Source organism: Stylophora pistillata, chromosome 1 (assembly GCF_964205215.1).
Source record: "Stylophora pistillata chromosome 1, jaStyPist1.2, whole genome shotgun sequence".
NCBI lineage: Eukaryota > Metazoa > Cnidaria > Anthozoa > Scleractinia > Pocilloporidae > Stylophora > Stylophora pistillata.
The window spans coordinates 28,531,683-28,545,521 of NC_142519.1; the positions used below are offsets into that span (position 1 = coordinate 28,531,683).

General features: G+C 39.3%; 1 protein-coding gene across 2 annotated transcripts; it reads right to left on the bottom strand.

Moving 5' to 3' along the window:
* Positions 1-604: 604 nt before the first annotated feature.
* Positions 605-12,626, bottom strand: LOC111322776 (retinol dehydrogenase 7). 2 transcript variants are annotated; one of them, XR_015992470.1, is made up of 5 exons: positions 12,249-12,626; positions 7,635-7,817; positions 7,087-7,314; positions 5,754-6,276; positions 605-5,095 (listed from the first exon to the last, which is right to left on the bottom strand). XR_015992470.1 is itself a non-coding variant. In XM_022925944.2 (4 exons), exons 1-4 carry the CDS (start codon positions 12,526-12,528, stop codon positions 6,044-6,046), a joined length of 924 nt encoding a protein of 307 aa, XP_022781679.2. In that variant the 5' UTR covers positions 12,529-12,626; the 3' UTR covers positions 605-6,043. The 2 variants fall into 2 exon arrangements, 1 of the variants encoding a protein (XP_022781679.2); XM_022925944.2 differs by having other exon boundaries at positions 605-6,276.
* Between the last annotated feature and the right edge of the window lie 1,213 nt (positions 12,627-13,839).

Consider the following 13,839-nt stretch of genomic DNA (forward strand, 5'->3'; position numbering starts at 1 on the left):
AAACGCGCAGTTTTCCTGTTTACCTAATAAAGCGGGTCGCTGATGTCCGTGTTTATTTTCACCTAATGCAGGATATTGACTCGTGTGAGTTTAGCTTGAGCTGTCATTCATTTCCTCTTAACAAATATTGATGAAAACTTACAATTTTTGCTTAAACAAGTCCCCATTACAAGCATACTTATAAAACTTCGCGACAGCTGTTACCCGTGACCACCTTGAAAACTACAGTTAATTACAGTTGGCTTCGATTCACAGTCCCCATTGATAAATTATGCTTGTTACAGTTTTTGTACACTTCGGTTCTTATTTCCAATTTTTCAGACTTTAAATCTTCATAACACAAAACATTTTCCCAATTTTAATGGCAACTTGTACTACCAGTGGAGGTTTTTCCTTCAATCTTGAGAATGAAAAAATTAAGTTGTTACATTACTATGGGTAATACAATTGAAGGGTTTTTTTGGGGGTTAATGTACTATGAGCATAATTCTACAGAACCAGATTTCCTCTGTGTATTCCAACAATTTTATGGGACGGTATAATTTATCCTTGTGAGTTCAATTTCTTCCCTGCAAAATGTTCCACTACATGGAGACTAAGCAGGTTAAATGTTTGGGAGCAATTGTATTGTAATCTTTATTTAGACACGATCAATTCATCAGCCTATAAAAATACATATCACATACGCTAAGATATTTAAAATTAAAACTACATACTATAACACTAAAGCTGTTTTCCGTGAATGCCGTGCGTTAGACTTAAAAAATGTCATTGATCTTACGTTTAAATAACCCCAGAGACTCTGTGTTCCTTATATCGCGTGGTAAACTGTTCCATAATGTGGCGCCATTGTAGCTAAAGCTTTTTCTGTAATAATTAGTGCGCGGTAGTGGAACATTAAGCTTATTTTCAGAGTCCCTGAGGTCATAAGCAGAGTCATGCCACGTAAACTTTGAATATAGATACCTTGGAGCTAGCCCGTGCAGACATCTAAACATCATGGTGGCTTTATGGATTTCCTGCTGGCGTGCAAGATTTTTCCACTCTAAAAACTCGAGTAGCTCAGTTGCATCAGCATCATAGTTAGAGAATGTCAACACACGGGCTGCTCTATTCTGCAATTTCTGCAGTTTGTCTCCTAGCGTTTTCCCACAGCTACCCCAAACAATGTCACAGTAATCAAAGTGAGGTTTTACTAAAGCTTGGTAGATGAGATGTAAGGTTGATGCTGGGATCAGGTGCCTAATTCGCTTTAGGGCCCCGATACCAGAGGCGATCTTTTTCGTTAGTTTTTCGATGTGACCATACCAATCGAGTTTATCGTCTATTATTACACCAAGCGATTTTGTAGCTGAAACCTGGCTCACTTGAGTATTGTTCATTCTAATTGTTGGTGAAGCTGTGAGAGTATTCAGTCTCTGCCTCGACCCTATTAGCATGAATTCGGTTTTAGTCATGTTCAACGTGAGTTTGTTCGCTTGTAGCCAATTGAAGATGTTTTCTAGGTCTTCATTTAGACAAAACTGAACGTTCTCAAGATTGCTTCCCGCATCAGCAAGATGTTGAGGCAGATTGCAGAATAAACTTGAAAATGCTCCCTAGGATATGCTGGTTCACCCAGAACCAGCAAGGCTTATTTAAACGTCTAAGAGTGTTTCTGTCGAGGAACTATCGGCTGATAGTTGCCCTGCGGAAATTTGATGTATGTTAGTTTTAAGAACATCAAATTTCCAAGGGGCAACTATCAGACCGATAGTTCCGAGACATAAACACTCTATTGTTTTTATTGTTCACCATTAAATTTTCTTCCGTGCCTACAGCTTGTCACAAATGTCAATAATTCGCAACCGTACATTGGCTAAATAATATGTCATACCTGTCAGAATTGAAAAGTCACTGTTTTTCCGATCTGCCTAACTTCGCGGCCGTCAAACTATTTAAAACTTTTCACGGATGAGTACTTTCAATCCAGGTATTTTCTGTGGACGGGCACTATCCATCCGGTTATTTTCCATGGGCAGGCACTATGGGCTGATAGTGTCTCTCCACGGATGAACACTATCGCGTCACGTGATCGATTTAAACCAGTAAGAACCGGAGAAAATTTAGTGGTGTGAACTATAAATAGTTATAGTTTTTAGTGGTCAATGAATTGACCATTGAATCACTAGAAGTTGTGTTTTGAGAACTGCACAAGGGAAACCCTTAGACTGAGGAGTTAACTTAACATTTCATGGAGGACCCAATTGTTTAAGGGCAGATAACACTTATAGAATAAGAATAGATCCCTATTCAGTGATAAGTGTTCACAAAACATACTGCACTTTTGACCAGACACTGTGATCACTGTGATTTAATTATCCAGTCAATAGCATTATGGATCCAACCTTTCAACAACCTAGTCAGGTAGACTTAAAATTCCCAAATTTTGCTTTGAATAATTTTAATGTAGATGTAACAAAACTGGCACCTACTAATGTGGCTTTTTAAAAAATTCAGGTTTGCTGCATACATGTTTTTCTTTTCACTCTCTTTTGCAAAGAATCCCTGGAACAGGGGTATATAAGTTTATTCATTACTTAAGTAAAGCTAGGTTTGAACTTTCATCATTCTTCACTTTATATGTCTAAAAGCAATATTTTCAGTCTTAACAATATTTCCAAGTTTCAAAATTGTAAGATTGCCATGAGCAATTAAGAGAATTCTTTGTATTCATGGGCAAACTATCACCATCTAGAGGTAAAGTGATAGCAAACCTTACAAAATGTATAATTACCCTGTAGTGAGATAGGAGTATTTGCCCTTTGGGCATAAAATTAACAACCAGACCACAATAAGCATTTATTGGATGAGGTTAAGGATGATATCATGAATTACCAGCAATATCAAGGTCTGAGTTAGCTGCTGAAGTTGAAGGCTGAGGCAGATAACAAAGATGCATGATAATTTATTATATCATGTAAAAACCTTACTTAATAATTGTTTTATTACACATTTTTTAAACAATCTGCAACAAAACACTTCTCTTTGGGTTTGCAAAAGTTTGAGAATGTCCACTACATGGACAAAGAGCTTGGAGACTCATCAGACTTTGAATTTTACACGATAACCGAATATGTGTTGCAGACATTGGGTCATCATGTCAACATCGCATGCTACCATATATTTATGGTATACTCTAGACCAATCAGAGTTTTGAATGAGGTTGAGCATGATATATCATGAATTATTGAAATGGAGCTTGAGGTCTGACATATCTGCTGAAACTGAAGGCTAAGAACACTACAGGGATGAGGGGCTTGAAAACTAAGCAGACTGTGAACTTGACATGATAACTGTAATATCCACTACTGATATTGGATTATCATTTCAACTTCACATGCTATTGTATATTGATTAAATGCTCTCGACCAATCAGATTTTTCATAGTAAGTCTAATATAACGATGATCATTGTGTTAGTACTCTTAAATTGATTAGTTATAAAAATGGGAATTCAGCAATGGACATTCCAATGGGTGGCTCTTCTTGCCCAATGTTTTCAGGTCGAATTGTATTTTGGATTGATGGTTTTTAAAGAGGAAAACCAGAGAACCCTGAGAAAAACCTTTCGAACAAGGACAAGAACCAATGGTAGTGGGGGAGGCGGCAAGTGCTATCACTACTGAGCCATCTCTGCTCTCTGAATTTTTAACCCTTTACCAGACTATGTTGAAATACCTATTACAACTCTATAAACTATTTACAGAAACTCAGTTGTCATTACTGAAGTACCTCAAATACTCATATCATTTTGTACTCCTTGTACCAACAACAACAACAACAACAACAACAACTTTTTTGTACTCTATATCAAGTTTTAATGATTAATAACAATAATAATAATGATAATGATAATAATAATAATGATAAGAGTAATTAGAGGGTACCAGCAGTCTAGAATAACTAATTAGCTAAAAAATGACAGGGATCTGGATTAAGTTAAGTAAATTAAATGTTTATAGTGCAGATAAAGTATCATGGTCAATACACACAAACTATACAGACATCACACACACAAAACAAAGGATTATACTAATATTTGACGGTCTTTGACAGTGAAACCCTAGCTACAGTTATATACATGGACAACAATATCTCAAGAACAAAAAAACTAGCTATAAACAGTATCATCAGCACAATGAAAGGTAGTGTTCATTTAAAAGACATGACTTAATAATGTGGAAATGGGGCATGTTTTGGTAGGCTTGTTGATTAAATTCCACATCATGGACACCTGAGATCCCACTTTGAATTTTATCATAGTTAGTTCTAACATTGGAAATATAATTGTTTTCAATCAAGACGACGTCTGTTCTTTTAAAATAGTTTGTGTAAAATGTCATTGTTTGTGTAAAATGTCATTGCTCTTAATTCTTGTACATGTTGATCAACTGGTTTTTTTTTCTCTTTTTCTCTTTCGTTAATAATTATTAATTTTGTTATTTCTCAGCATGGGGTTTGTAGGGGATAGGGAAAGGTAATTTACATAGTAGGGGACAACCTTGTCCTATCGTAAATTTACCTGCCTTTGGCAAATTGTTAGATAAATAAAGTAAAATAATATAATGATATGATTGTTTCATTATGGATCTTGTAACAGTTCCACTTACCATGAAAAGAATTCATCACAAACCAAAGACAATAGTTTATACATAAATCACCAGAGGCGCGGGGGCCTCATGGTTAGTGGGCTTGACTCCAGATTGAGCGGTCCAGGTTTGTCGTCAGCCCCGGCCGGGACATTGTGTTGTATTCTTAGGCAAGACACTTTACTCTCACAGTGCCTCTCTTCACCCAGGTGTATAAATGGGTACCGGTAATTTAATGCGGGGGGTAACCCTGCGATGGTTTGGCATCCCATCCAGGGGGGAGTAGAAATACTCCTAGTCGCTTTGTGCTACAGAAACCGGAGTTAAGCACCGGCCTAATGGGCCACTAGGCTCATAAACAGACTTTAACTAAGGTAATATAATAGGAGACAAGATCATTTACTTGAAGAACGGACTTGGATGTCCATTGAATTTTGAAAATATTGTGAGACTAACTGTTGTTTTCTGTAAGATAAAGAGAAGTTGTACATCAGTTGAATAACTGCTGCTCTAAGCTATTATTGGATATGTAGATTTTTTATGCATATGGGTGTACCTTTTTTTTTCAGGCTGTAATATTATTGTTTGATCATTCAATATAAAAGTTAGATCTTTAGAATAGTTAGTTATATTATTCTGTAAATATTGTGACTCAGTCAGTTTTTTGTCGATAGAAATCAGTGGAAACCAGTTCATGGGTCTAGTGTCACTAAGTATTACAACTATTTGCTATTTATGGGTATTTTTTTATTCAGAATTTTCTTTGGCAAGAGTCTATGCCTTTCAAGATTTGGGTAGCCTCGTGGAAGGTAATTAAATTCAATTTCCACACTTGATGAGAGCTTTACCCACTGAGAAAGGCAGAAAACTTTTTTGCCTATCTGACAATAAATTGATCAACACAAAGAGCATCACTTTGTTAAAAAACAGAGATCTCATAATGGAAGAACAAAAATCACTGAATAAAAGTAGAACAAGAAGTCTGAAATATCTTGGAAGCCCCATCTGAACACCTGGGTGTCATTTTCTAGCTTAAAATAGAAAAAAAAGTATCGTTCGTGAATTCACTTGAGAGTCTAAATTATAAAGAATAAAATCTAGAACATAAAATTTGCTACTTTACCCATGCAGGTATAAACGCTAATGGTTACAGACAGAAGCTTATAAGCTATAGCTGTACAGGTTATAAACTTCTGTTACCGGCCATAGAGACTGAAATCTGGAACCGTTTCCACATCATGGATTGTCGTTAACACGGAGTGATTAACAAGCACTTGCAAATTGGCATCTCACAATCTGAGAACAACGAGTTCTTCGACCCTTTGGGTTGTTGTGTTCAGTATTCTCCAGTTCCAAGCCTTTTCATGATCACAGATGCTTTAAATTCAGTAGGGACGTTTATTGCCGCTCAATTCACAGCTCACTTATTTTCTCAAATTTTGGTGGCAGAGGGATCCTAATGGATAGAAGGTTGATGATGACATCCGCGTAAACAGGTGGAAATCTTGCCAACCACGCATAAATCGGGGTGTCCAAACCAACCAAGTAACGGTCACGTGGTGACTGTGACGTCAAAGCTTCTACAACGGCGTCGACAACTTTATGGGTATGAGGTGAAGGGCGCATTGGTAAAAAAAACTTAATACCTAAAAGAGGAACAGTGGTAGGCCTTGGCAAATTGACATTTTTTTAATTCAACCTTTAATCTTTTTTTTTGCCATAAGTTTGCTCTCAGCTGCAAGGTTAGTGGATCAGTCTAAGACGTCTAATGGTTTTATGAGCTGCTTTTCAGGACATATTCTTATCGGTTTAATCAGGTGATGCTTAACTTTTGCTATTTTACGAAATGCAGCTCCTTTTAGGGGCCTGGGGCCCGTTTCTCGAAAGTTCCGGTAACTTAACGGGCCCGAAGCCATGTTGAAACCGGGTTCTGGTACATAAACCAGTCCTTTCTGTTTCTTGAGCTGATAGTGTTATTGTATCATTTTCAAAACTTTTGAAATCCCCATCTCGAATGAAAATAGAACAGCTTTACGGGCCCGTTAAGTTACCGGGACTTTCGAGAAACGGGCTCCTGGCCGCAAAATTTTAGACCCTTTGGCATGGCTGAGTCCGTGAGCAGACAGTATAAAGTTTTGATGTTTGTCTGCGGCTACCTTAGCGGGCTAACATAAACGCGTGCGAAATCTCTCTTGAGATGTGGCTGTTTTCTAATTTTTACAATGATGCTGTTATGTGCATACTACCGTGACTGAAATGACTACTCTCACATAAAATTGTCTCAAACAGCCCCTTTAACTCAGCTCTTATATTCATCGCATGATACTCTTTCTTGATTCGGTAGTATGGAAGATCATAGCACAGTGAGAACTTGATCTTTTTTTCACATGCATGCAGCAGGAAAAAAAAGTGAAGATTTTGCACCAATGCAGTTCTGCAATAGACACTGTTATTACCTTTTTCTGTATATTCTTGTTTTAGTTCATCGCTCAAGCCATCCCATCCTTCTTGGATCTGTCTCTCTCCTTTGCCTCCTCTAATAATTTCAGTACGGAATCCACCGGGTTCCACTATGCTAACTTTCGTTCCCCAAGGATCCATCTCTCGTCTGAGAGCATCCGAAAATGCTTGCACACCGTACTTCGTCACTGCGTAAGATCCTAACATTGTTAGGGATACTCGACCTATCAAGTGGATAGAGAAAACGTCAGAATATTAAATTCAGGATTAAATCTAACATTTAAAATGATGCGGTAACCAAAGGAATGCTGGAAAGTTAAAACCGCACGGTTGCCTGGTAGATTTACATAGCCAGAAACAAAACAAAAAGTGAGACGAAACATTAGATTTAGGGAGCCTTTTGAAAGTCTACTCGTACACAAAAAGATTGGTACACAAAGTGCTTCGATACCCTGGTTTTTGATCAACAAGAAAAAGTAGGGATGTGTGAAGAGGGAAGTGGAGAGTTATGCCTCTGTTTCCCCCAGATCCCCACCTGACTTACCAAGAACGCTTGAGAAGTTTACAACTCGTCCCCGGGCTCTTCGCACCAGCGGTAGAAAAGTTTTAGTGACGTCAATCGTCCCCCAGAGATTAACGTCGGCGGTACGTTTAAATTGTTCCAGCGGTGTCCATTCAACGGGACCCAGATATGCGATTCCAGCATTATTTACGAGGCCCCACAATCCTGACGATAGAGAAACAACTCAGATAACACAGACCATGTGGTGCCTCCTTGTGTCAGAACTAATTTGCGCAGATCGAACAACCAGATATTGTTATCTAAAACTCTGACTTATAAAGAGGATGGGTACGGGTTGGAATACCTTGCGATTATGACACACTCGTACTCAAAAAGGTGGAAATAAGATTGAACGAAATTTTCAACTCGGTCTCGCATCTCTGTTTTACGTACTAATAAGCATAGAGAGCTTAGTAGAAATGTGTTGAAGGTTATTGGCGAAAACAGAAGGATGCTTCTGGAGGGCAAAATGGGGAGCAGAGAATGGTGGAAAAACGTAGACTTGATATCTCAACGCCGGCGGTCCACAAACGTTTCGCTGGATAGAGAGACCGCTCAAGATTTGAACGAGTATTTCGGTGACCTGTGTACGGATGGCGATTACGTTGAGCCCGCGTTACTTGAAATTGGTCCTGAGGTGAAAGTCCCGGAAATTAGTGAACGATATGTATGGAACTCACTGAGTACTCTAAAGAAGACTGCAACTGGTCCTGACCAAATTCCGTATTGGGTGTGGAAAGACCATGCGGAGATCCTCACTCCAATCATTACTAAGCTATGGAATTTGTCTCTCGCTACGCACCAATGGCCTAGATCGTGGAAAAGGGCAAGTATAAACCCACTGCCAAAAGTTGATGTTCCAGTGGCAAGAGGGGACTTCCGGGGGATCAACGTAACCCCTGTAATAGCAAGAGCCCTGGAAAAGGCAGTCTATAAGATTCACGCCCAAAGGCCGGTAGAAGAACAGCTGTTGAATAGTCAATTCGCGTATAGAGAAGGAGGGAGCTGCACAGATGCTCTGCTACTTATACAGAATAAGATCTGCAAGTTTCTTGATGATCCCAAGTGCAAGGCAGTGCGGATGTTCGCGATGGATTTCAGTAAGGCCTTTGACTCTGTGAGCCATCAACTCCTTGCTGAGAAACTTAAGAGTCTACCACTTAACCCGTATATCATAAACTGGTGGTTAGGTTTTTTGCGAGATAGAAAACAAAGAGTTATTTTCGGGAATCATGTCTGTAATTGGAAAACAGTTAACAAGGGCACAACCCAGGGTAGTGTTTCAGGACCTTATTTGTTTAATATATTTCTTAACGATCTGGAAATTAAACTAGGGAACGAGACACTTGGTTTCAAATACGCTGATGACTGTACGATTATTGCTCCGGTATATTATTATAAAGATCACTCTGTAGACTTAATAAATCAGTTTTTACAGTGGGCAAGCCAAAATAGAATGAATTCAAATTCTACTAAATGTAAAGAGCTTATTATGTATAAAAAAGGTCACACTGCCGAGGCTTACAAAAGTATTTTTGGCATACCTCAGACTAGTACAATAACCATTCTTGGTCTCACGTTTCAGCCGAACTGCAAATTCAGTACTCACCTAAAAGAAAAGTTAGGTAAAGCTAATAAAGGGTTATACGTTATCAGATGCCTCCGCAAGGAAGGATGTAGCCAAGCAGAAGTAGATGTTTTATTTAATTCCATTGTCCTACCTAATATCACTTATGCTCTATCTGTGCATGGGGCCTCTGAGTCAGAGCTAACTATAGCCCAGCAGTTTTTAGATCGTTGTTTTAAACGTAAATACATATCTAAGAAATTAGTGATAGGTGACTTACTTAAAACGCAAGATCACAAAATTTGTCGCAAGGTTTCAACTATCCTGAGCCATCCTCTTAGAGCCTACTTCCCTGAGACCAAGATCACGAGGTATAATTTGAGAAATAAATCCCCTGTCATGCCCGCTATTCGCACAAACCGTTTTAAGAATACATTTTTTAATAGAATTGTTTTTAAGTATAATGTAGCTTTGTGAAAGTGTACTTCCTGTATTAGATGTAACATAAGATATGTAATTTTATCTTTTGAACAATAAAGACACACAGACACACAGTATACCCTTTAGAACTCGGACTTTGACGATGCATCTCCACCCCCCCCCCCCTCCCTCTCCTCCTACTTTTTCAATTTTTTTTCGTCAAGCATCGCTTGAATTTCTACGTCATTAATTCACAAGCATCATGGTCCAAATATCCTGTGGCATCACGCTATTACGCCGAGCGCAGCACTATGAACACGTAAATAGAAGAGTGGGGTAACTTTTTATTACGCTGTGGCTCATTTCATCCGTCGATTCTCTCTGATACCTATGGATTGAGGAGGTTTAAACCGAGCATGAGCACCCGCATCCTCGGAGACCCAGGGGCTGAGTCGATTTCAAGTTAGGGTACGAAGAGCCCCTGGGGACATTGTCTTACAAGACTAGTTCCAAACGGTCGCAGTCGTTCTGCCATCTGATTGGTGCCAGAAAATCTTTGTGTTTTTCTGCCCAATCAGAGTGAAGTGTGCTTTAGAGTCCTTTCGTGTGTTTTAACACGGACATATACTAGTAGCTCAGTTGCTCACTATGTTTGTTTGGACCGTGCGACGGAGATTTGCTTGAGGTGAAAAGTTTCAGTCTTGTAAGAGAAATCGATCAGATTGTCCGCGAAAATCTTACCGGAAATTATACTGAATACTTTCGCAGGTATCACTAGAGAACGTGTTTTAAAAAATTTTGCGAGGTTTGTATACAACACGATGGTTGCAGTCATTGATATGTCGCTTTAAACGTTAAACAAGATTGAAGCTTAAATCTTTCTAGATTTTTTGCATAATTTGCTGTGACTGAAATTTTGCCAATCCCGTGAAGTTATTTCGTCGCACGGGCCGCGTCGGTATGTCGAGCAACTGGTACTTGCGCAACTTTCTGTGCGTGCCAAAATCTAATCTCATCTTCGCTTGAAAAAAAAGAAAAGCTAAGCGTGGAAACTTTTGCTTATGAGATGTGGGTAGATGACCCTGTACTACTAAGCTGACATTATCAATAAAGCTAACCCGCCCTTTCCATCCAATATTTCTTGGTCGTTGGTTTTGTTTTTCCCATGGAAAACAGCATCGGATCGATTCCCAATGATCAAGGTATTTAACTTAGTCTTCAACAATCGACAGAAGAGGTGAAATGACAATGACCAAGGGACTAGAAGAGAATCCGTGGCCTTCCGAGCTCAAGAATTTCAACACTCTAGACAGCAGTTGAAAGATTAAACTCTTTCCAAACCCCTTCGGTAACTGCCCGAAAACATCTCTCCTTCTCACGATGTTCTCGTTAATCAGCTTTTGTTCAGATTTTAATTAGCTAACCAAAAACACAGCTAAGCTTTCTCTTAGCACTTGCTGGAGGTCGTCCACGAACTTAACGTTCTCTGCAACCTTGGCCTTATTGTGAACGACTTTACTACTATGATTAGATTTTGGCGCGCACAGAAAGCAGAAAGCTACATAGGCGAAAGCGCCAGTTGCTCGACATACCTGCGTGGCCCGTGCGACGAAATAACTTCACGGGATTGGCAAAATTTCAGTCACAGCAAATTATGCAAAAAATCTAGAAAGATTTAAGCTTCAATCTCGTTTAACGTTTAAAGCGACATATCAATGACGGCAACCATCGTGTTGTATACAAACCTCGCAAAATTTTTTAAAACACGTTCTCTAGTGATACCTGCGAAAGTATTAGATTTTCGCGGACAGTCTGATCGATTTCTCTTACATTGTGTGCTGAGACTGAACTTTTCACCTCAAGCAAATCTCCGTCGCAAGGTCCAAACAAACATAGCGAGCAACTGAGCTGCTAGTATATGTCCATGTTAAAACACACGAAAGGACTCTAAAGCACACTTCACTCTGATTGGGCAGAAAAACACAAAGATTTTCTGGCACCAATCAGATGGCAGAACGACTGCGACCGTTTGGAACTAGTCTTGTAAGACAATGTCCCCAGGGGCTCTTCATGCCCTAACTTGAAATCGACCCACAGACCCTGGGTCTCCGAGGATGGAGCACCCGGTGATCATTTCCCAAATAAACGTACCTTCTATCAATCAAGCGTACAGTGTTACGTGTAAAATTATGTTGGATTCGTGCCCTCGGTAAATATCATTTGGCGGTTGGTAAATTCAAGACACTGACCATTTTAAGCAACCGCATCCTCATTTAAGATAGATCAATAGACAAAATTATCGGGACGTGGTGCAAGAATTCAGGATATACAAAAGCGTGTGAATTATATTTTACGTCGATCTCAGAATTGAAAGTTCTTCGTTTTTCACGGTCGGATGCATTCATATGATGTATTTAATTGTATCAATATGCAACTCTTTATGCTGTGGCACATCCATGAACATACGAGATACGAAGTCCTTCTTTTCAAAACTGACGCAAATAAATAATTTTTATGAAACTCAGTAGTCTTATCTTATCAGTACTTGACTTTCTCGGACGCTTTCCTCCAACACGTTAAAGTGGAACATTGTTTGAAGAGCGAGTTACCTGTGTTACTAGGAATCTGTCTCTCAACTTCTTTGTAGACCTCCTTGATTTGTTGCGAGCTCGTCACATCCATCTGAAAAGTTTTCAATCTGTCGCTCCCCACAGATTTCAAACTCTGTTCACCTTCATTCGTTAAACAAGTCGCCAAGACATAAGCTCCCATCTTATCCAGTCGAACGGCTGTTTCACGACCGAAACCGGAATCGCAGCCCGTAATTAAAACAAACTTTTCTTCAATATCTACTTTCGTTCGTGGAATCAGTCGCCTTAAAAAGTTCATTGTGGTAATTCGCAGATAGAAATGTGACGAAGTTTTCGTGACTAGTGAACGAAGCACGACAGAAGCTCTTCAGTGGCGGGTTTGTCACGCTACGCTCGAATTTACTGGGGCAGAGGTGCCAGCGTGACATATCAGTAAAAGCGAGAAAACGTGACGGCTCATGATGTCTAGGAAATTTGCTTTCCTTAGGCCGGTTTATAGAAATAATTAGAACAGATATCGGGAAAATAAATCGGTGTAGTCTCATGACAAGTAATAATGAGACTTATGCAAGTGGTATCCGTACTTTACCTTCCTCATTCGTCGGGACACAGATTAAGTCCGAATTGCGTACGCTTGTCTTGTGAAAAATGAAATGAATGCAATTGATATGGACTAATTTATAAGATAATTACATGCTTGAAGCTGTACTGCACTTTAAGTCTATTTGGAAAGTATGCCTATTAACAAATGGAGAAGCCTTGACTGTGCTCTGCTCCGTTGTAAAGCACGCAGGAAGCGGCCAGAGCACGAAAGAAGTGTAGGGAGGAGCACGTGACGTAGTCGAGTGTTGAGAATCGTCAAAGGTGGGGGAAAAAAGTACGGGACTTCGACAACCGACCTCTTAATACAGGGTGATCGCTTAATACGGTGCCGCTCATTACATGTTCTGCTGTATTCTTGTTTTTATTTTGCCTGTTATCATCTTCCTATTTTATTGCATTTGCATTTTTGAGCGGCTTATGTTTCATACAACAAGGTATTCACCCTATTAAAACTCAAAGTATCGTATTTCGGACCTTGCTCGCTTCGCAAATTTAGCGCATCATGAGTAAAACACCACACGAGTACATACGGGTAACACACGAGTAACATACAGAGTACATACGAGTAACATACGAGTACATATGAGTATCATACGACTAACATACGGATACATACGAATACATACGAGTAACATACCACTAACATACGCATACATACGACGAATATATAGGAGTGATATGAATGTTTTTCTTTTAAAGGAAGCTCTAATTATAAGCCTTGCAAGCATTTTTCAGGTCAGCAAACACGTACCCAGTTCAGTTTTAGCGGGGGATGTCGATCGATCTCCCAAGACTTTCGTTAAATTTAGTCACAGTAAATTAAATTAACATGGAGTGCAAAACCTTTAGCTTGCGCGACAAGATGACAATATATTTTGGATGGCGCTGATCCGTCATCTTCATTAGTCCATTTTACAGTTGTGTGCTTGGTTTCCATGCCTTTGAATGGGAGTGAGGCTAGGGGTGACCTTGTTATGATACAAACCTTGCTGCTTTTGAAATGTAA